This window comes from Mesoplodon mirus (assembly GCF_964341445.2).
Source record: "Mesoplodon mirus genome assembly, chromosome: 13".
Lineage (NCBI taxonomy): Eukaryota > Metazoa > Chordata > Mammalia > Artiodactyla > Ziphiidae > Mesoplodon > Mesoplodon mirus.
In genome coordinates, this window is record NC_138989.1 from 70984722 (window position 1) to 71006679 (window position 21958).

The 21958-nt window shown below is 41.4% G+C and overlaps 1 protein-coding gene across 15 annotated transcripts in view; it reads right to left on the minus strand.

The window, feature by feature from the left end:
* TCF4 (transcription factor 4) overlaps positions 1 to 21958 on the minus strand; it is a 366728-nt gene that overhangs the window by 164187 nt on the left and 180583 nt on the right. For 11 of the 15 annotated variants that reach the window (XM_082640215.1, XM_082640221.1, XM_082640207.1 and 8 more), the window contains one exon: positions 17260 to 17324. In XM_082640215.1, the coding sequence (XP_082496341.1) occupies positions 17260 to 17324 (65 nt within the window). Of the gene's footprint in view, positions 1 to 14755; positions 14852 to 15337; positions 15731 to 15806; positions 15829 to 17259; positions 17325 to 21958 lie in introns of those variants that run through there. The other 4 variants (XM_082640210.1, XM_082640208.1, XM_082640211.1 and 1 more) reach the window with 3 other exon arrangements.

Sequence of the window (21958 nt, forward strand, 5' to 3'; positions counted from 1 at the left end):
GAGTGGCCATGTCACCAGGATGCTAGTCACACTGAGCTTCTAAGGGCTTGGGACACTTCTGCTGCCTCCTCTGCCCATGCTCTTTGAAAGCTGTATTATCATCCACATAGACCCTACCCATGGACACCAAAATGCACCAACATCACACAGCCTTGGACTCTCAGATCACTACAAACTCTTAACCACTGTTCCGGCTATATCAAAATGGGCACCTTCCGATAGAAAGCTTTTTCCCACTTACGAAATCTTTGCTAAGCATAAAAATTCAAGAAGCAGAACCACTATAATTTCTGGGTCAAATGTCAGTTTGAGATATATAATATTGTAGTTTTCCCCAAATTTCATCAGCACTGAGTATGTCTAATATTGAATTCGGCCTTTTATTTTTAGTTAAGAAAGCGATGCTTACTATGAAAAAAGAATGAAACAATACCGCAGTACGTCAAGGAAAAAGAAAATGTATTTTGCATACATATGAAAACCAAGGAGGTCATTCAGGGCAAACCCAGTTCTTCCCTGTACACAGCTCAGAGCAGTGATGGGAGGAGCCCCTGGGGCCACGTCACTCCCCTATCTCTTTCACCAGCTGGAACTCTCTTTTACCAGCTGAAATACTGGGAGGGTCCAGCCCACTGTCATGCAGTCTCCACTGTCCCCTGAGGAGATGGGGACCAAAGGGGTGCTTGGAACAGCAAGAGTAGCCACATCACAGAGGCTAAGGGAACACTGGCTTGCCACCTCAGGCATCTCTTCTTGAAGCCTCTGACATCCAGGCACCATTTTAATGTTAGAACAGAAGAGGGAAGAAAGCAATCATTTCCCCAAAGGAGGAAGTTATTATTTTAAAAAAAGCCTGGAGGACTTCCCTGGTGGTCCAGTGGCTAAGACTCCACACTCCCAATGCAGGGGGCCCAGACTCAATCCCTGGTCAGGGAACTAGATCCCACATACCGCAACTAAAGATCCTGCACGTGGCAACGAAGATCCTGCGTGCCACAACTAAAGATCCTGCACGTGGCAATGAAGATCCCGCGTGCCACAACTAAAGATCCTGCACGTGGCAATGAAGATCCCGTGTGCCACAACGACCCAGCGCAACCAAATGAATGAATGAATGAATAAATAAATAAATATTAAAAAAAGAAGAAGAAGAAAAAGAAAACGCCCGGGCTCTAGAGAAATTAGGACTGGAGAGAGTTGGACCACCTAACTGTCCTGCTCAAGTGCAAGCCTAGTTCAGACTTTCATGGAATCCCGCCTTTGTTGCTCTGAGGCTTTTCATCTGTAAGTTCATTCCACATCTTCTTTCTCTCAAGAACACGGCACGTGCGTAAGCCCTTGTTTGTGGCAAATGGACCTTCTAGGAATCACATGTATTGAAAATAAGAGTACTGACCTTCCCGTTCGGCCAGGCTCACAGTTTGGTTCTGACCAGAACAAGGGCCGTCTGATCAGTCATCTCTCTCCAGTTCCATTAGGGCTGCCTGACACCCTATCTTTCACACTTGCTTCTTAGTTACTGCAAAGCTTTTATATATTTAGGGATCTTTTCCATCAAAATATTCTGGAACGGCTAGAGGCTCAGACACATGAATGATATCTGCTCACATGTGCTTTTTATCCAAGTTCACAGCTCCTGGTCACTGAGGGTAAACAGTGTTATCAGTGATTATTATGGATTCAGTCAAGTATATTTCATTCCTGTCATTTATGAGCACTTGTGTTGGCTCGTATTTACAATGTCGGGATTCTGTCACTTTGGTAACCTTCTGAGACAACGTTTTTCCAGTGTTACAGTGACATTTCAAAAACTCAGTATTTACAAGCAAACAACGTCTCCTCTGGCTCCACGACAGTGCGATTCAGTGGTAGCGGAACTAAGGGACACTGGTCTAGAAATTTCTTCAGGATGTATTTCCAACTACTTCTGACTATCACTTCATAGTCTAGGGTGGCCCTGTGGCCTCTGGAAGAAAGAGGCTACAAAGACATCAAGTAAAATTTCAGTGTTATCTGAGACTGGAATTTTAACTGTTTTGTGTGGGTCCACATGAATGAAGTCTGCTGTGTGATGCTGACAAGTCTCTTAACATCTCTGAGCCTTAGTTTCCCATTTGCTACTAAGCAGCATTGGGCACCAGGTGACATTTAGGTCCTTTCTTACTGTAACAATCCATCCTAAAGATTTCAAAATAATACACAGAGATAAAACTCATTATCATCGGGATTCCCTGGTGGCGCAGTGGTTGAGAGCCCGCCTGCTGATGCAGGGGACATGGGTTCGTGCCCTGGTCCGGGAGGATCCCACATGCCGCGGAGCGGCTGGGCCCGTGAGCCATGGCCGCTGAGCCTGTGTGTCCGGAGCCTGTGCTCCACAATGGGAGCGGCCACAACAGTGAGAGGCCCGCGTAACGCAAAAAAAACAAACAAAAAAAACCTCATGATCATCATTTTTTTTCCATATCCTACCTCAAGGTTATGAGGAAAAGAATCCTGTGCAGGAAACAGGGAGAAGCAAACCATTATCTCCTCAACTCATCCACTTCTTCCCTTTTCCTACCCACCCTCTGCCAAGCAAGGTGGACCAGGGACAGTGAAGGAGGAGGAAACCTGAATGGCAGAAACACAGTTGGTATCACATTCACCCCTGATCTTCAAAGCCTTTCCATTAGCAGGTGGACCATGGTCCTTTCAGCAGTGGAGTAGAGAGGTACGACCACTGACAGGTACCAGACAATGCAGGAAATACGCACCACACTATGCAATTTGTAGTTCCTTATGGGAGACATTCAAAATATGCTTTCTTGGCCCTTGAAGGACAATGCTCTTGACATATAGATTGTGGAGGTCATCATATACTCTTTAGAAACGCAGTCTTTCCTACTGACAGAAAGAGGTCTCAGTGCAGGAAGCTGGATGATACCTAAGTTAACAGTGAGAAGAGAGCTAGAACCATCTATGAGAAGACCCTGTGGGCTACCGGCGATCACAAAAAGCTTCACCAACTTTATTCAGGGATAAAGAAGCGATAGAGAAAATGATAAATCTGGAGCCAAAGGACTTTGTCCCCTAGTCCCATCTCTGCCACTGACTATTCATAGTGACAAAATCGCTCTGAGTCTCTGTTTCATTATCAATAAAATGGGGGTTAAAAAGAGTTCCTACCCCACTGGGGTCACAAGTTATATAACTTGTTATTGTTGTTGGTTCATTTATTCACTTACTCATCCATCCACTGACTCTCAAGCAAACAGTGTCCCCTATGAGGCGTTCGGGAGAGAGTACAGGCCTAGTCCTTGGCCCTCTCTGCCTGTAGAGAGCGTGACAACGCCTGGGACAGCACAGTGCATCAGAGGCTACCCAAGCACGGAGGAGGGCCACCTCCTTCTGGCCTGGATATAACAATGCGTGAGCTGGATCCTGGACACAGAGTGTGAGTTATCCGGTAAAGGAATATAAGGAGAGGAGAATGAGAAGCAGGATGAAGATATTCCAGGCCAATGGAAGGGCCCTTGTAAAGACAGAGAGGCCCGTGAAAGAGCCCTCAAGGGCACCGCGGGCAGCTCAGTACGGCTGGAACACGAGATGTGACTGGAGAGTGTGAAGGCCAAGGCTGAAGGCCAAGGCAGGGGCCAGGCTCTCTAAATCCTGTTCAAGACGCTAAGGCTGGGTCCCCAAAGCCATGGAGGGATGCTAAGCAAGGGCATAACAGCACTGGGGATTTTTGGAGACAATCACTCCAGCGGCCTTGTGAGAGTGGGAAGGTGGAGGTGGAGGGAAGTGGAGGGGTGGGGACAGCAACAGTGGTGACGGGGATGTGGGGGACGGCGTGGGTCTATTGCTATAGGAAGCAGAATGGACCAAATCTGAAAACGGCGGGCTTATGGGGTGGGGGAGACAGGATAATCTAGGACGGTGGCTGGGGGACAGTCACCAAGCCAACAGACACAGATGGAAAGACTAATCCTGAGAGGAAGGTTCAATCAATAAAATTCAAGGTCAAAAGCACAATACCTGAGGTGAATTATCTCATCGGTAACTGCCAGATTTTACTCTAGCCCCTTGAAAAATATATCCGAATAGATGTGAGAACGTCAATGTGAAAAGTTATGTGTTAGAGCCTCAAATGAGGTGCCTATGCTATTATTAGCTCAAGCCCTCTCCCAAGACAGTGATATCATGACCTTGGGGGGTTGGGGTGGGGGTGGGGTGCTCTTTCACGATAAATATTTATTAAACACCCAGCTAAAGGTGTGGTGGAATTAGTATTGTTGAATGTTCTGGTATGTTCCACTTGCTCACTGAGGTTCTCCAGAGCTGACCTAGGATGTCTGCATTCTATTTCTAGAACAATACGTGTAAGTATCTAGAGCCCTGATCAAATGATTTGTGCCACGTAACTAAGGGGACATAGTGGATGGACTCCACAGGAGCCTCCAATCTTGGTTCTGTGAGTAGTTCTGCAGGCATGCTATGAAATTTGAGGGGGTGGTAGAGTTACCTAGGGTATGGTGAAATGAAAATCTGCTTTGTAATGAAGTAGGAAGCGGAGACAGTCTGGAGTCCACGAATGATAGGGTGGATGTGTTTTCTGCCATAGGGAATAGAGCAGAAGTTCTCCTAGAAATAAAGCAAAGGATAATCCCTTTCCTGACACACGAAACACCAAACTTAAATATTCTTTCCATTGACAAAATGGCACCCAGAATTTGCACTCTGAAAACATATTCAAGCAAATCTTACTTGGTAGCTAAGTGGGAGTAGTAGTGAGAGAAAGTGGTCCATATTAGTGACTCCTTGGCTGAGACAGTTAAATGGCAGAGATGCAGAAAGACTCCTTGAGGGACAACGTAGGTAGTAGCAGCTGTTGACCTTCTTCTTTGTCACATGTCACTGTCCATAGCAAATCTTTTACCACCGCTGATGTTATGTCGTACCAGTCACTCTACACATGACAGTTCCGAATTGCAGAGCTCAGAGTGACAAACAGACTTCACAGTTCAAAAGTACTGGTAATAGATCTTTCCACAGGAGTGAATCACATCCAAGGAAGAAAAAGTTGAGTTGATGGGGACTTCAAAGGAGTGGTATAGCCTGAGTTAAGTTGTATTCCCCAACTTGTGCATCAGTTGTGTGTGAAAAGTTTGTTTAGAATTTATAATGCATTTTTCTACTAAAAAAAACTTATAAAGTTGAAATACTTCTAAGATCTTGAAGTCTGATTCTCTTGGGGTTTTAGAACTTAATTGTAAGCAATGACCCTAAGACTCTAGGATTCAGGCTTGTGCCCACACTAGGCTTTGAATCCTGTGGAACGTAAGAGGTGCAGAAAATATCCTAGTTGATCACAGACTGAACAAGATCTCATAGGTCCAGGTAGCCCCCAATGGAACCAAATAACCACTGGTTTTAAGCAATATTCTTATCAAAAAAAGAAAATTCATCATTGAAACATGCAACTATTTTAAATCTGGACTGGTGATCAATAACGCTACCTGATTTTCTCTCTTCTCTAAGGCAACTATCACTAACATTTTTCTCTGACTTCGTCCTGTGAAACAATCTACCTTTCAACTGTCATGAGAGGATATTTTCTGAGTCTAAACTCGCTTTGGGTCAGGGACCCAGCTCTCATTCCCTCTGTCCCTTTCACATACAGTCCTTTTGAAGAGCACAAAACGTTCTTTCTATGATACCATGTAATGAGTAACCTTCATATTCTCCCAAAAGGGTATATTGTTTTCTTCCTATTCATAGAGTCGGCATGCTGTCTTTAGATTTTTCCATGATTATATGAAGCAAATTTATAAACGTTTCTTCTTAGATATTCACTGTAAGAGTAGCATGATTAACTCACGATGAATAACTATTCATACTGACTATTACATAACCATGTAATATATATTGACACCCTACATATCTTAAGTGGGGATAAGGTTATGCTTAGTTTATTTCAGTGAATATTTTACTGATTTCTGTTTGGATAAAAATTATTTTATAGGCATCATTACTGACCCAATCTTCAACAAAATATACATGTTAAGGTAAGGGATTTAATCCAATAGGAATCTACATATATAAGACTTGTATGACCTACTAACTCATTCCCTCTTCATATTATTTCCTATTCTGCTATTAGGATGATCAAACGGATCTCAGAGAGGCTTGTAAAAATCTCTATTAAAGCACAAAATGGGCTTCCCTGGTGGCGCAGTGGTTGGGAGTCTGCCTGCCGATGCAGGGGACACGGGTTCGTGCCCCAGTCCGGGAAGATCCCACATGCCGCGGAGCGGCTGGGCCCCGTGAGCCATGGCCGCTGAGCCTGCGCGTCCGGAGCCTGTGCTCTGCAACGGGAGAGGCCACGACAGTGAGAAGCCCGAGTACCGCAAAAAAAAAAAAAAAAAAAAAAAAAAAAGCACAAAATGAGTTAAGGTTTTGATCGCGATTTTGTAATCTTTATTTTTATTTAATAATCACTTCAGAATTAGAGGTACATTTTAGGATCCTTTCCCTTTGACTTTATTTATATCGTATTGATGGTAGTCGGACTCAATGTTTCCTTCCTGTAGCTTGTGTGGTACTTTTTTTTTATATGTAAAGATGAAGGGAGAAGGAAAACAAAAGTAAGAAAAAAATGAAAGAAACTTATCATCAGAGTATGAGAAGAGCTAGTTACTTAGCTAAATAAAAATAACATATTTAGTGATTTGTAATATAAGAATAAAATTAACTCGCTGGGTCTCAGGAGGTCTGCAATATGCAAAAGGTATCTTGCCAATTTAATTGAGGTAGGAGTTATTTAATTTTTTACAGGTATATTTTTCAATAAAACTACATACGCCTATAATACTGCAATGGCAGATGTGTCTCGATTATTAGAGGTGGGCTCAAGGGAATATATACAATGGATCTTGAAATCTGTAAGCAGCTGTTTGGGGGGGGCGGTGAAATGATGGGGGAGGGCATTGTACCACACACATGTTCCTTAAGTGCAGCGATGTTTTGTTATTTTACTGCAGGTGTATTACAGAGATGAAATTTAATAACTTACTGTATACAATACCAATAAAACTGAAAAGATTCAGTGCCCTGCTGTTCATTATTGTGGTACAAATGAGCTTGGATTATTCTGTGTGCATGCACGGGCAAACCCCAACACAGAGACCCCTACGTCTAGAGCTCTGGAGGATGGTCACTGCTTGACAAACCTCAGGGATGTTCTTCCTTAATTGCTTTCTTATCACTGAATTCTCATTCCAAATTCACGTAAACGTGACTTTGAGGTGGGTTAAAAATAAGATATATTTGGTATTTTTTAAAACGTCATAGAAAGTCTTCACCAGAAGAGGTCCTTCTTTTGTGGGGTTTTTTTTTTTTTTTTGCGGTACACGGGCCTCTCACTGTTGTGGCATCTCCCGTTGCAGGGCACAGGCTCCGGATGTGCAGGCTCAGCGGGCATGGCTCACGGGCCCAGCCGCTCCACAGCATGTGGGATCTTCCCAGACTGGGGCACGAACCCGTGTCCCCTGCATCGGCAGGCGGACTCTCAACCACTGCGCCACCAGGGAAACCCCCAGAAGAGGTCTTTTGAAGGGACGGGTTAATGGAATGAAGGGATATATAGATTTCCTTAAGTACCATAAGAATGTTAATATATTGTGATAATATATTCTATTCAACAAAATCTAGGGAAGTGCTAGTCTAAAGATGCTATCCCATCAAAATTTGACTTCTCCCTTTATTAAGTACAAGAAATGTCTGATAAAAATAAGTGCCATACTGTGAAAAAACATTTGTGTATTAGAAATGCTAAAGCAAATGCAACTATGTATTAGTGCCGGTTTTCTTCTCCCAAGAAATTACTTCTGTTAGATAATAAATAACACGATGAACATAAAAGGTACTTGCTTTAGGAAGCTCAGTTTAGTTTATCTGTGAGTGAAAGCATCTGTAAAGAAATCCACATAAACACTGAGAACACACACACACAATTTTTCAAAGGATGGGGTTCTTCAATTCTAAGCAGGTTACCACTATCAGGCACAGCAGCAGACTCAATATCTGTTCCTTTCTTAAATATTTACTTCTAAAAAGATTATGGGGTTTTGTCAGTAACTTGCAGTGTTCCCACTATTTTAACTTGGGGTTTCAGTTTTAAGAGTTTCAGGAGACATTTCCTAATGATGGAACCATTTCAAGTATGATCACACACAGAGAAATAAATGTTTCTGCCATTTCATATTGAAAAGTGAAATTCAGCATTCTTCTGATGCTGAATTGTGAGTCTACTGTCTTTTTTACGGAAAGAAGCTATAGGGCTATAGTGACTTCTACAGGATGGGTAGATATATTTCAGCATTAAATTTTACCAAGTACACCTCAAGTGCTCAAAAACAATTAAGTCAATTGTTTGTTTAGTCATTAACTGATTTTCCCTTTTCTCTTTACATGTCAAAAGTATAAAGATGAACTGTAGTCCTAATTGCTAGTGGTTATTAAAAACCCCTCAATACTTTTCATAAGAAAAGAGAAGTTAATCCGAATATTCTGGTGAAATTTCATTTAGGATATGAGGACACCATGTTTTTGGTGTCTCATAAATCATCTCAAAGCAATGTCAAAGGTTTTTTACGTGCTACCTGTCCTGAACTGTTTAGAAAACTTGCCTATACTTCTAACACATATTTGTCATTTTATGTATGACGAAGTGAGTTAAATGTCATAATCAAAAAAATTATTGAGTCACATTTAAAAGCCTGCCAGAAGTATTGTTTTAGAACTTTCTATATAGTTCTTGTATTTGGGGAACAATAATTTGATCTACGAGGAATCCAAATTTGTGTAATTGCAAACCATATTCTGCCTGCATTGCACAAAAAGGAAGGCCCAAATATAATCCATACATTTTTAAGAAAGTGCTCATGCTGTTGCTAAAATGTGAACTGGCATATTCTACCCCAGTCTTGTCACAGGAAATCTTCATTGGTTTTAATGAAATTGCACATGCTAATTCGGAAGATGTTACAGAATAGATTATTCATATATGCACATGTGGTGTATTAAAAAAAAACAACAACAGGGGCTTCCCTGGTGGCGCAGTGGTTGAGAGTCCGCCTGCCGATGCGGGGGACGCGGGTTCGTGCCCCGGTCCAGGAGGATCCCACATGCTGCGGAGCGGCTGGGCCCGTGAGCCATGGCCGCTGGGCCTGCGCGTCCGGACCCTGTGCTCCACAACGGGAGAGGCCACAACAGTGAGAGGCCCGTGTACAAAAAAAAAAAAAAAAAAACAACAAACAAAAAACAGGCTGGGTTGTAAGGAACCGTGTGGCCTGCCCTCCTCTCTGCTTTCCCAACCATGTTCAGGGTTCCAGGTGACCCTGAGAAGCTACTCCATTCTAAGCAATGTGTTAGACCCAGATTCTCCAGTGGGCCTGGAATCTACCAAAAGTGGTTTTCCAGATGGGCTCTCATACAGACCTACCTCTGAGTTTAGAAACCTCACCATGAGCTCGGGCCTCAGGGAACCCAAGTTGGAAAAGCACGGGCTTTAAAACCAGGCATTTTAAAGTCCAAAGCCTGGCTCTGAAACTTACTTAGGGTGGGATCTTGGGTCTGCTTGTTTAACATCTCTGAGCATCATTTTCTTAATTCTTTTTTTTTTTTTTTTTTTTTTTTTTGCGGTACGCGGGCCTCTCAATGTTGTGGCCTCTCCTGTTGCAGAGCACAGGCTCCGGACGCACAGGCTCAGCGGCCATGGCTCACGGGCCCAGCCGCTCCGTGGCACGTGGGATCTTTCTGGACTGGGGCACGAATCCATGTCCCCTGTATCGGCAGGCGGACTCTCAACCACTGCGCCACCAGGGAAGCCCCCATTTTCTTAATTCTTAAATGAAGATAATAATAATCACCCCAGGGGTTTTTACTGGCACCTAATATTAGTCCCCCCATCTTCCTCTAGATTGAGCCCAGACTAAGGTTTAGAAACTCACTCATCAGCCATGTCTGGGTTGTGAGTGGACGTATGGATCCACTATCTCAGTGATCCTTGGTAGAGCTACTTCATCGGGCATCACAGCAACACACCTGACTCAGTCGGTCAGCCACCGACAGTCAACCTTGAGAGATCTTTAAGAACAATTACTAAAATATAGAGGAGCAATCTGAGAATTTGAGAAAAACCTTGGTGCTTATAAAAAGATTAAGCTAATAGGTGGGGGTACAGAGATTGTCACAAGGTTCCAAATTTCAGCAAAAGAACACTAGAGTTTGTGTACAAGGAAACATAGCCTATAATCACATCTTTCCTCCTGCAATTAAAGCATTTCTGACCATTAGCCTGAGCCATAAACTCTACCTTAAGAAATCTGAAGGATGCTTTAATACTTCCAGTCTCCTCCAGGTAAGGAACCGTATTTAATACAAGAATTATTAACATTATACTTGTATTTGTATGAACACTGAAATTGACAGCACTGAAATGAACAATGAAATAAAGCTCCTTAAAGAAGAATGTCAGCTATAAATGTAGAAGGAATGATGGACTTTTAAAAAAATCACTAGTTCAAAACCCTCTGGGTTCAGGCAAGTGTCATCAATGCATGCTAAAACCATCAGGTCAAAAATTGTTGGGGAACAGGGATCTATGCCCAGTGCTAAAGTATAAACACAAAGATTGTTTGCTCACTTCGTCCCAGCTTACCTTATAAATACTACCAAATGTAAAATAGATAGCTAGTGGGAAGCAGCCGCATAGCACAGGGAGATCAGCTCTGTGCTTTGTGACCACCTAGAGGGGTGGGATAGGGAGGGTGGGAGGGAGACGCAAGAGGGAGGAGATATGGGGATATATATATAACTGATTCATTTTGTTATAAAGCAGAAACTAACACACCATTGTAAAGCAATTATACTCCAATAAAGATGTTAAAAAAGAAAAAAAAGATCGTTTGCTAATCACAAAGGGGAAAAGGTTTCTTTACAATGGACCGACCTGGGGGTCTCCACTTCTACCAAGTGGTTTAAGTCAGTGTTACCAATAGCAACATATCTTGACATTATACGCCTGCAGATGAAATGCAGTATGAAGCACATAGCATTATTATCTACGAGATACTCGGGCCAAAATGTTTAACTTCCGTCTGAATCAGCCTTTCAAGCCTAATTTTCAATTTGTAGGCAAGACAAGTGATAGATTAACAAATTAAACAGCACCACAAATAAATAATCCAATAGTTCAAGTAGTGGACATATTTTTCAGGACAATTGGCCTGCTCTCTTTAAGGTAAATATCACTTTTTAAAAAATAACAGGAACTGTTCTAGTTTAAAAGAAATTCTAAAGAGACACAGAAGCAAAATACAATGCATAAACTCAATGCCTAAGGGGAAAAGGAGCTATGAAAGACATCTTCATGGGGACAAATGAAGAAATTTTAATCTGGATTGGGTATTAGATTAGGAAACTATTGTTAATTTCTTTAGGGGTGATAACAGTATTTTAGTTAAATAGGCGAGTGTTCTTAATTTTCAGACACATGATGAAAAATCTAGGGGTGAAATCTTATTTGATCTGCCACTTAAAAACGGTACACTGAAAAATATATATATTTACACATACACACACACAAGGCAAACATAACAAATATTAACAACTGTTTAAGTGGCACTTCATTGTATTATTTTTTTCAACTCTTCTGAGTTTTTGAAATTTTATACTATATAAGATTAAAGAAAATTCTGTAAATTAGATAAATGGTGCTTGATTCTCCCCCTTAACGTCCAGAAACCTGCTGGTGGGGATTGAAGGGAGGGTATATAAGACCTTTCCTTTGTTTTTCTCCCTTATACCTAACACTTCACTTGAGGGCCAAAAAATATTTGTTAATCAACACAGTGGAAAAATAGCTCCATTCTCCCCTTTGGTGTGTGTTGGGTGGCTGCCGGGAGAGGGGCATACCCATAGCAATGCCCCCAAAACAAAGGAGCTGCTGACCGAAAAACAGTGCTTGGGGGCAGAGTCCCGATGGCATCACCCTGCAGATTTGGTCCCTGTGATTTCTGACACCATCGTGATTTAAAATAGTCTGTCCCACCGTCCACACCAGCAAATTCAAAGAGGACCGGCCTGGAGTCTGACCTTTGGTTCCACTAACGCACCCACCAGAAGAAAACCAAGAACATCTCCAATCCCCTCCTTTGGGAACCTTCAGACCTAGAACAGTGAGGCCACCAGGCTAGTACTCAACGCCAAGAAAATCAGTGATGAGTGACTCTCCAGGATCTGACCTCTATGTCATTCCAGAGTCTGCACTGCACTTTCGAAGGAAGGGCTTCCAAAGGACTTTCTTTAAGAGGGTATGGTTTCTGGTTTTCGGAGACGGGAAAACGCTGCTCACTATATGGTTCTCACACACTGCTGTTCAGCCTTCACTCTCTCAAAAATGATGCCTAAAAGGGATGCTGGGGAAATAAGCCTCAGGTCATCACAATCCTCACCCTGCCATGTACAGAATTCATATAGGGCAAGATAGAGCTGACGTGGCCCCTGCCCTCTGGGAGTTTACAGACTCTGGGTGGAGACCAGCATTCAACAAACATCAATAATGGCGCATTCAAAAAGCACCATGAAGGCAAAGCAGAGCGCTAAGGCAAATACATGGATGGAAGAGGTTCCGAGGAAGGTTCCGTAGGACCAGGACGGCACACAAACAAACATTTAACCATAACGCCGAGTTAAAAACCAAGATGTATTCTGCTTCCACAAGACCTGAATAGCCATTTTCATAAGAAGAAACAAAGGATTTCACAGCTTTTTTGCGTATATCCTTTCTATTTTGACTTCAGATAAGAAACACTGGAAGGGTCGAAAAGTTTTAGAATGAAGGAATTTGTCATTCTTTTTGTATCAAAAGTAAAAAGAACTAAAAGAAAAAAATCCATTCTTAAATGTGTAATTCATTTCAGAACCAACTACATAGGTTTAATTTCAATGAATCCAAGACAACTTGGGTTTGTGAGCGCACTAAATCACATACAGAGAAGACCTTTACATGTCCTCTACAGCTGCAAAGTTTCTGCAATTTAACAAAGGTATCTGAGATTAGGCCTAATTCTTAAATCCCGTCAGTTTTAAGATCTAAACATCAAATAACTTTATCAGCATAGTCCTATTTGATGACTTGCTGAGAAAGAAAAAGAATGTGGATAAGGTTAGAGCCTTGGACTTCACTAGAGAAAACAAGATATGGGCTGGGATATTCAGTTTGGGGGTTTTGTATAAAGATTTCGAGGCATCTTACTGATTTTCAGAATATCACTAATTTTCACTGCCTTTTAAATGAAATACATATGCAATATATTCCCATGTCTTGAATAATCAAATTAAGGCAAGAAATCTAAAAGCTTTTTCAAGGTCAGTGGCAACACTAGATTTTGAACACAAGTCTTTAAATAGAGTAGATTCCTACAGAACATTCTAGGAAATCATCAAACCTAGCTGCACACTAGAATCACTGGGGGAGTTGTCAGAAATGCAAAGGCCCAACTCATAAGATGCGATTTTAATTGGTCTCAGATAGGGCCCAGCTCTCCACATATCACACACACACACACACACACACACACACACACACACACACACACACACACACAACCTTGCCCAGGAGATACTAATAAAGAAACCTTTAGACTTGAGCTATCTCCCAGAAAGAAAAGACAAACACTTCCTGCTAATCAATACTCAACTTCCATTTAAGGGGAAAACTTCTGCCTTAATACCAAGCATTTGCGTTGACATCACCACCTCATTCAACAACACTGGATCTCGGGGAAGATTAAGAAAGACAAAAAAAGTTTGCAGTCACCAAACATCCTATTCAAAGCAGCAAAAGAGGCCAAAAGTAAATGCCATTTTTTTCCTTTTGTCATGCACAGTGATGCCCATTAGGTATTAGCTATTGGTTATCGTATTAAGATTGGACTATCCTGCGAAAAACTTTATTTCCGCTCATTTTCATTTCTGTCAGACTTTCCATTATAAATTTTATTTTCCCTGCCAGTACAAAAAAAAAAAGGAGTATGAGGTTGCAATTTGGCGAGAACATTTCAAGCCTGGGTGTGATTTCCGTACTCCAATTTGATTCAAATTAGTTTTGCCATATTTAGTGAGAACTAAAAAAAGTCCGTTTGGCCACTTTGGTTTCTAGGGGTTTCTTTTCTATACAATTTCAAAAGGCTGAAAAAGTCACCGAGTTCATTTCTGATCATTTTATATGGAAGTGCATTAATGAATTCATATTATCCCATTACTATTTTCAATGAAAACAATTTAATCGCTAATAAAGAACCTGCCGGCTTTTGTTTCTCAGCTAAGACACCCACTTTTAAAAAGTCCCATGTCTCACTATTAGTGGTACACCCTCAAGAGACACATGATGGATATATGTTTTTTTAACCTGATGCATTCTGAAACAACAAACATTTCAAAATAATCATTTATTTCTCCAGGACAGCATTTGGCTACCTGTTGCTTACCATCACTATTTCTCTGCACCAAACAAAAGGCTATTGGAACTGGAAGAAGCACGTTCATACGTAACAGTGCTCATCCCTGGAAGTCCACAGGACACACTGTTATACTACGATAAGGCAATTTTTGGAGCCCCTCAGGGCACAGCATCTAAAGGACTTCCATCCAGCATCTCTATAAAGTAGTAAACACGAGAAAACAAAAAGCTGCCTCTCCATGAGTCACTCACCTTGCCACACAGTGGGGAATCGGTTCAGCTGTGATCTGCTATTTAGACTTGAAGCCCAAGACACCGAGACTCTGCCTTTCTTTTGGGTTTGCATAGCTGGTGTTGGAGACAGGGATTCAAAAAACAATTCGGCACAAGAGAAACTCACTCACTGGAAGATACACTAGGGTCTGTTCTAGTCTCAGATTTCACCGAAAGCAGAAATTCAAAATATGTACCCTTTTCCTCTCCAGCCCCGATTTCCTCAATCAGGGAATTTCCAAAATTGTGCTCTTTGCTTTTCTCCTTAAGTGATCACACCGTTTATGGACACTGCTGAGCCCAGGCTAAGCAAAGAGAGAGTCGGTCCTTGCAAGACTCACAATCGTGAAGCAGAAATAAGAATGAAAGAATCTCCACACTCCACGGCTCTATTATGAAGACTTTTTAAGAAAAGCGGATGCAGCCGTACTCCTGTATACAACAGAATTTTCCTGGACACAAATGTCTCAAAAGGAGACATTCCCCAGGCCCAGACATTCAGCCATCACACGCCAGTCCGTCCACCTCTAGTCCACCCCCCTGCCCCTTTCCACTTCTCACCTTGTGTCTGCCAAAAAAATTAACTTCAGTCTCACCCGAGGGAAGTGCTGCCCACAAACCGAGGGAGGGTCTGTGTCCCAGCACATACACTGACAGACTCACGCGGTCTGGATGATGCTTTCACAAGTTAAGGGGCCTCGCGCTTACTCAGCAGAGGAAATCTTTGTGTCTGGGAGGAATCACGCCAATTCCTATTAGGAAGAAAGCATACAGGGGCGAGGAAGCCTATTCTCTCATTGACCAGAAAAAGAGGCCCGTCGAAAACAGAGACCTCTGCCATGACCATCAGCGAACAGGAAGGATGTTGTCAAGTTTCTTCTCCCCCAAAACTCAAACGGCCTCTGCCTTGACCCTGAGAAACCAGATACACAGGAACAGGCTCTTCGGCAGGAATTGAGAGCTTTACACCAGAGACTCCGCGCTAGGAGGGCTCGCTGCCGAGCTATCTACCCCGCACATTTGCACTCACATTCCAAAGATGTTTCCGTTGCGCTGGAATGGCTGTAAATTTCTTTCCTGCGGAATTCTTTCCAAACAAACTGCCATAAACTGTACTCTGCAGCTTGCGCAGCAGGCGCTCTTAACCCAGCACCGTTCACCTCATCACAACAAATCTTTCAGATGCCGAATATGACTGAAGGGATGGCTGGGCCAAAGAAGTAAACTTTAAAGATGCAAATCTATCCAGAAAAAACAAAACAAAACAAAACACCACCACTCCACCAGAATTCCACTTTTCGTGATCCCTGACTGATATACCTAAAGGAAACCTTCTCGAGCAGGCTCTATTTAATGACTCAAACTGTTTGCTTACGTTTTCCAGGATCCATGAAACAGGTTGTTTAAAAAAAAAATCAAAATGGATTTTTTTCCATATCATTAAAGAAAACGGGAGGGTGAGAGGCTTCAGGAGAGCAAGCATTCCCTTCCCAGCACAAAAAGAAGGTGCATTTCTGTTTGGGTGAATAATAAAACACTAGAAAGCTTTGAATCTGAAAGAGGATGATCAAATTCTATCAAGAGTTTTCCAAAGTAAGAAATCCATGCCCTTAGAAAAAGAAAGTCTAAATCTTTAGAGGGGAAAAAAAAAAAAAAAGATTTGAAACATGTGATTAGTACCGATACTGAAATTAAAAAGAAAGCGTCTATAAAAACTCAATTGTCTTGAAACAAAGCTTACACTTTTGGCTATGGATAGTATTTTTAGAACTGGGCTTTCTCTGGAGAGTTGAAAGTATGCAAATGCAGAGTGCCCAGACACACACACACACACACACACACACACACACACACACACATGCTATACCTTTGTGTGACACTGGCATTTTATTATTTAATTAAAGTACTCTTATTTTTCTAGCTCACGCATGCTTCCCTTGAGACGGCTTTGCTGTTAGCCTGCTGGCCTTGACTTCCAGCCAAAAACAATTCAGAAACAAAAAGGGACAACAAATCATATTTTCACAGACATTTTTATCCCTCAATACAACCCTGTTTTCACACAACATCCTACAGCCCCTATGAAAACTATAATTTAGGGCAGTAGCCACCCGAACCGAGGATCTGACACATGGCTGCGCGAAGCATTTCCAGTGTAAGAAATTCTTAAGTTCTTAATTGCAAATAAACTCTTTTGATAGAACCACTTTACCCGAGATCGCTGGTTTGCAAACAGTGCCACTGGTACCGGCTGATGGATTAAAAAAATAACAACAAGCCAGTGAATACAATTCTGATACGATGAGGTGTTTATGACTTCCACGCTCTGTGTTATTTCATTACTTTTTAAAAAGAGACAGGCATCGGCGGATTTTCAGTGCATTAGTGCCGCAGTCTACAACGCATCATCTAATTTACAAAACAAAGTGATTTACCAGGTTCATTCTCTCTCAACCCTTTCCCAACGCGAGGTTCTCACTTACCTGGTGGCAACCCTGTAAATTTGATTCTCTCCCATAAGATGAGTAGGAGCCCCTTTCTGTTTTACCTGCCAAGAGAAACAACAAAAAAAGTGTAAATTGTGTTTTTCCTTAAAAAAAAAAAATCTCCTCCAGGTAACAGACATCCACTTCTCTTCCCCGATGTTTACATACGTAAAGTAGGCACTACTGGCAATGTATGCAAGCAAGACAGGGAATAACACTTCCTCACTCTGGCTATGATAAACTGGAAAAAAAATATCCTTCATTCCTATTCTTAGCCAAACTGCTCCACACTTCCAAAAACTGTCATTCCAATGGCCTCCACTTTCTCTAACAAACAAATTGTCATTCCTTATTTTCACTTTCTTTCTCTCTCACAAAATTTAAACAATTTCATTTTTATTTACACAGCAGGCAAATTATCTATGTAATGACCCTAGCCTTGTCATTCCCATTGATTATATTGACACTTAATGGTGAGGCCAAAGCTAATCAATCAGGGCTCTCCAGATGGTGAATAAAGCAAAGAAACTATTCAAAATTCTGGGACTCTCTCCCTCTCTCTCTTTTATTTAAACTCCCTTTCCCAGGAGTAAAGTCCATCATGATAAAGATGATCATGGAATTTACATTTGGGAAAGAGGGCTTTTGAAAAATTGCCCACTCTGAACCCAGCTTCAGATTCTACCAGTAGAACAAGGGATAATGGAACGTCAATGTCTTGTGTCAATTCTAACAACCCAATTTTTATCTGTAGACTGCTCTACAGAGATAGATAAAGGCTCAGATGCTATTTGGCCATATCTAAGGGTAAAAATCAAGGCTGCTCATTTGTTTCTTTTAAAAGTATGTTGAGCCTTAATAATCAGCAAGGAAGACAATGAAACCACATTACAAGAGATCTAAGCAGTAGAATACACCTAGTGACATGTAAAGAGTCCTTACAGAAAACAATCCATACCAGGACATTACAAAGGACTAGTGCCACCCACGTGCCCAGAACACAAAGCCCACCCCACCCAAGACTGAAGGATACTGTTTTCCTTCAAGACTAGAGCTTAAGGTACATTGTCCTCTTTACCCAGGCCTATACTATTCTTTTCTCCAATGAGAAAATTCAAAACTAGTATTTTGAGGGGCTGAATGGATCCTTTGAAGTTTACAATGCCCAAGATTTCCCCCCTCGACTCAAGTTAAGATAAATGTTAGAAGTAACAGTGTTCGTTGTAATCTTTTAGTTCAATGACAATGCTGTTAGAGTATGCCTTCCTGACACCACACAAAGAATGTGTCTTTGATAAATCTTATATCTGGTCAAAGGCATACCTTGTATGTAAGTCACTATATATGTAAAATGGAAGATGATTTTGAAGAAAGCCAAACCTGAGCCTTAACATTAACCCCGTTCCCCAGTATTACCTTTTCCACTGACTTCAGTGAATCTCAAACTTGGGAAAACACTCCCCCCCCACCAACTCCTGGTATAGTGTTCAGTGCAAAGTGGAAAATCAATGCTCATATCAGTTTCAATTCCAATGAAACAGGACACCATCTCAAGGACTGTCAGTCCTGGGAGGTCTAAGAGAATACCTTTCACTATATGAGGATTTTGCATTAAAGAATAGATGCATTTGCCTGTTTCAGAAGTATAAATGGTCATAAGGACATATTTACTCTTCTGTGTAAGTCAGAGGTAAGCTACTTATAGCCTTTAACTTCTCTTTATAAATATTACTAACCGGAAAAAACTCTACCTTTTATGAGCTATCAAATGATGCACGGCCTTCCTGAAGCTCTCGCATCTACAAAGCTTCCATACAACCACGACATGATTCACTTTGACATAATATTCACTTGTTTAGCAAATAGAAAGGCAGGTAGAGAGGTCCGTAGAAAGGCAGACAAACAGACGGAGAGAAAGAAGACAGATGCGGTCGAATTTACTCTGACTTCCTAGGAATTTGAACATCTAGTGTCCTGTTTTGGTAATTTCCAAAAATTGGAAGGAAGAAAGGCTATCTATGTCTTTCTCAAGAAGAAATTACTGAAGCTATCCCCTACAGAATTTCACCACCTGGCATTATCTCCCAACTCAACTCCAGCACATAGACCTGGAGAGATGAATCTTCCTACTAGGATTTGTCTCAATTCATATATATATATAAGTTAGGTCTATTCCTTTCATTCTTTTAAAGGTAAAAGGGGTCCATGCAAATAGTAAGGATGTGAGAGAGAGAGAGAGAGAGAGAATGAATAAGAATAAATGGGAGAGAGAAGAGGAAGGGAGGACAATAAAGAGAGGGAGAGGTGGACTGGAAGGAACAGGGTGTAGGAAGAGAGAGGAGGGGAGGGAGGGATGGTCAGAGTATGGATTCACGCTGCACAGAGTCCCCAAAGTACTCTTGGCTGCAAAGCCCCAGCATTCTTTACTATCATATCACATACAGACTGCTTAATCTTAATTTTGCTTGTTAAAAAATATTTATCCAGATACAAAAATAAACCCACTGCAAATTACAAGTTGTCAGGGTTAAAAATCTACTCCTGTTTGTGTGGGGGAGGATAAGAGACCAGCATAGACATGAATCATTCTCAGTAATTTGAGTGTTTCCATGACATCAATGGGCACCCGTCCAGGACTCTGTCGAAGTCTGTGAGGTACCAAAGAGGCAGCGCAGCCAGCAGGAGGCTGGGAGGTGCACTTTTTTTTTTTTCCTTTTTTTTTTTTTTTTTTTTTAAGGATTATGCTCCTTGTAAAGATTTCATCTGTAGCATCCACTTTTACCATCAAATAGATCGCTCCACAGATCCTGAGTGAACACATTTCATTCTGATAGTGTAAGCCTTTAACTTTATTACATCTTTTTGTTCCCAAATTCAACTATAAATCTGTCCTCAGAGCCCAAACCTCTGTTTGGGAGCAAAATAATCAGGGACTGTGGATAAACCCAAGCACCTTCTCAAACCTATCGTATCTACTCTTCTAATTTCCTAATGACAAAAAGCAGCCATTTTACAATGACACCTCATTTCCAAGGGAAAAAATATATACATCTTTTGTGTAAATTGTTCATTAAAAATTAGCTGTGGTCTTGATGTCGGTCTTCTGCTTAAAATGTCCGGGAACATTTGTTTCAGATAATAAAATTCTCAAGAGCGCTGATAACATGTTTGAGTAGGATTCTTAAGTAACTATCTGTGCTCGCGGACACAAAAGCTCCTAAATACGTGTGTTTACTCTATGTCAGGCATGGATTTTTGTCACTTATACCCACTGGCTGGCGCGGACAGCTTCTTTCCTCCATCCTTCGCCACCGACCTCCCCCCCGTCCCCACAATCACAACGGAGCTTTGAAAGAGCTCAAGATTCTATTTTTCCAATATTTAAAAGAGATAGCAGTGATGAACAAACCCGGCGCGTTCACTGCAGAATTTTCGAGACAACCCTCCAGTACTAGAATGCGACAGCCGCTGCGGATATTTTTTGGCACCAAGACAATGGTGGCACTGCCAAGCCCCATGGCTAAAACTACTCAAAAGAGGCATAAGGGTAGCATTAATCGCTCAAGTCTTTTACTGCATGGAGTACTGTTGTCCATATTTTAAAAACTAAAAGTACCCGTTAGTAACATTTGTTGTATGCCCACCAAGGGGCGGGGGAGATTCTGAAATATACACCAGGAACAAATCTTGTCAAGCATTTGATTCATTTTATACCTAAAAGGACCAAATGTTAAATTTTGCTGCCGGTGACGATTTGCCGTGCATGAAACGAATAATCTAACCTAACGGGGTACACTGAAGGCTGAATGAAAGCTACAAGAGAGGATTTCATAAACTAAGTCGACATATTGGCTAAACAACTTTCTTCTGCAAAAATGATGTATACAAGGAACGTGTAATACTATGTCACAATTTTTTAAATTAAGCAAGAAAAACGCTGTAAATGAGCAGACACAACATCTGTCAATCAATCCTTCTAGAGACAAAGGAGCTCAACGCGCAGCCCCCTCTCTAGAACAAGTCGGCATCTACAGTGAGCAAACAATCAGCAAAGTCAACACGTGTTTTGTGCAAATTGAACCCATCAGCTGTTAAAACCTATATTTAAATTTGATTATTAAAAATGGCACCAATGGGCAATCAATAAAGGAGTCACTTGCTTCTTCTGTTGCCCTTGAAAAACTCAAGCTAAGCAGAAAATATAAGCTGCTTCCAATTATTTTTAAAGACCAATCCTTTTGCTGATTTATTCAATTGTTCTTTATCTTGCTGACCCACGAAGGATAAGGAAAAAAAATTTTTTTAATTTAGGGGGAGTATGATTAACAAATATCTATTAATTCTAAATTTAATACTTTTATATTCTTACATAATTTTCCATTTGACTTCTAATTTTTCTTCCAATATATCCATGTATCCTACTGTAAGGGAATGCCATGGGAATTGGATGAGAATGAAAATATTACATGAAGGAAAAAACTGGTCTCATAAGTTCATTAACTCACAGGGATACACCTAAGAAGTATCACCTTCAGTAGATTACTACACCTGGACAGTTCTAATCCATTGGAAGGAGTGAGAGACAGGGAAGAACAACTTATCCATGATACTATTTCTGGAGATAAGCTGTGACATAGATGATCCCATGGGTGGTTGACCAGTAGGATAGCAACAAGTTCATGTTTGGGTTTGTAGC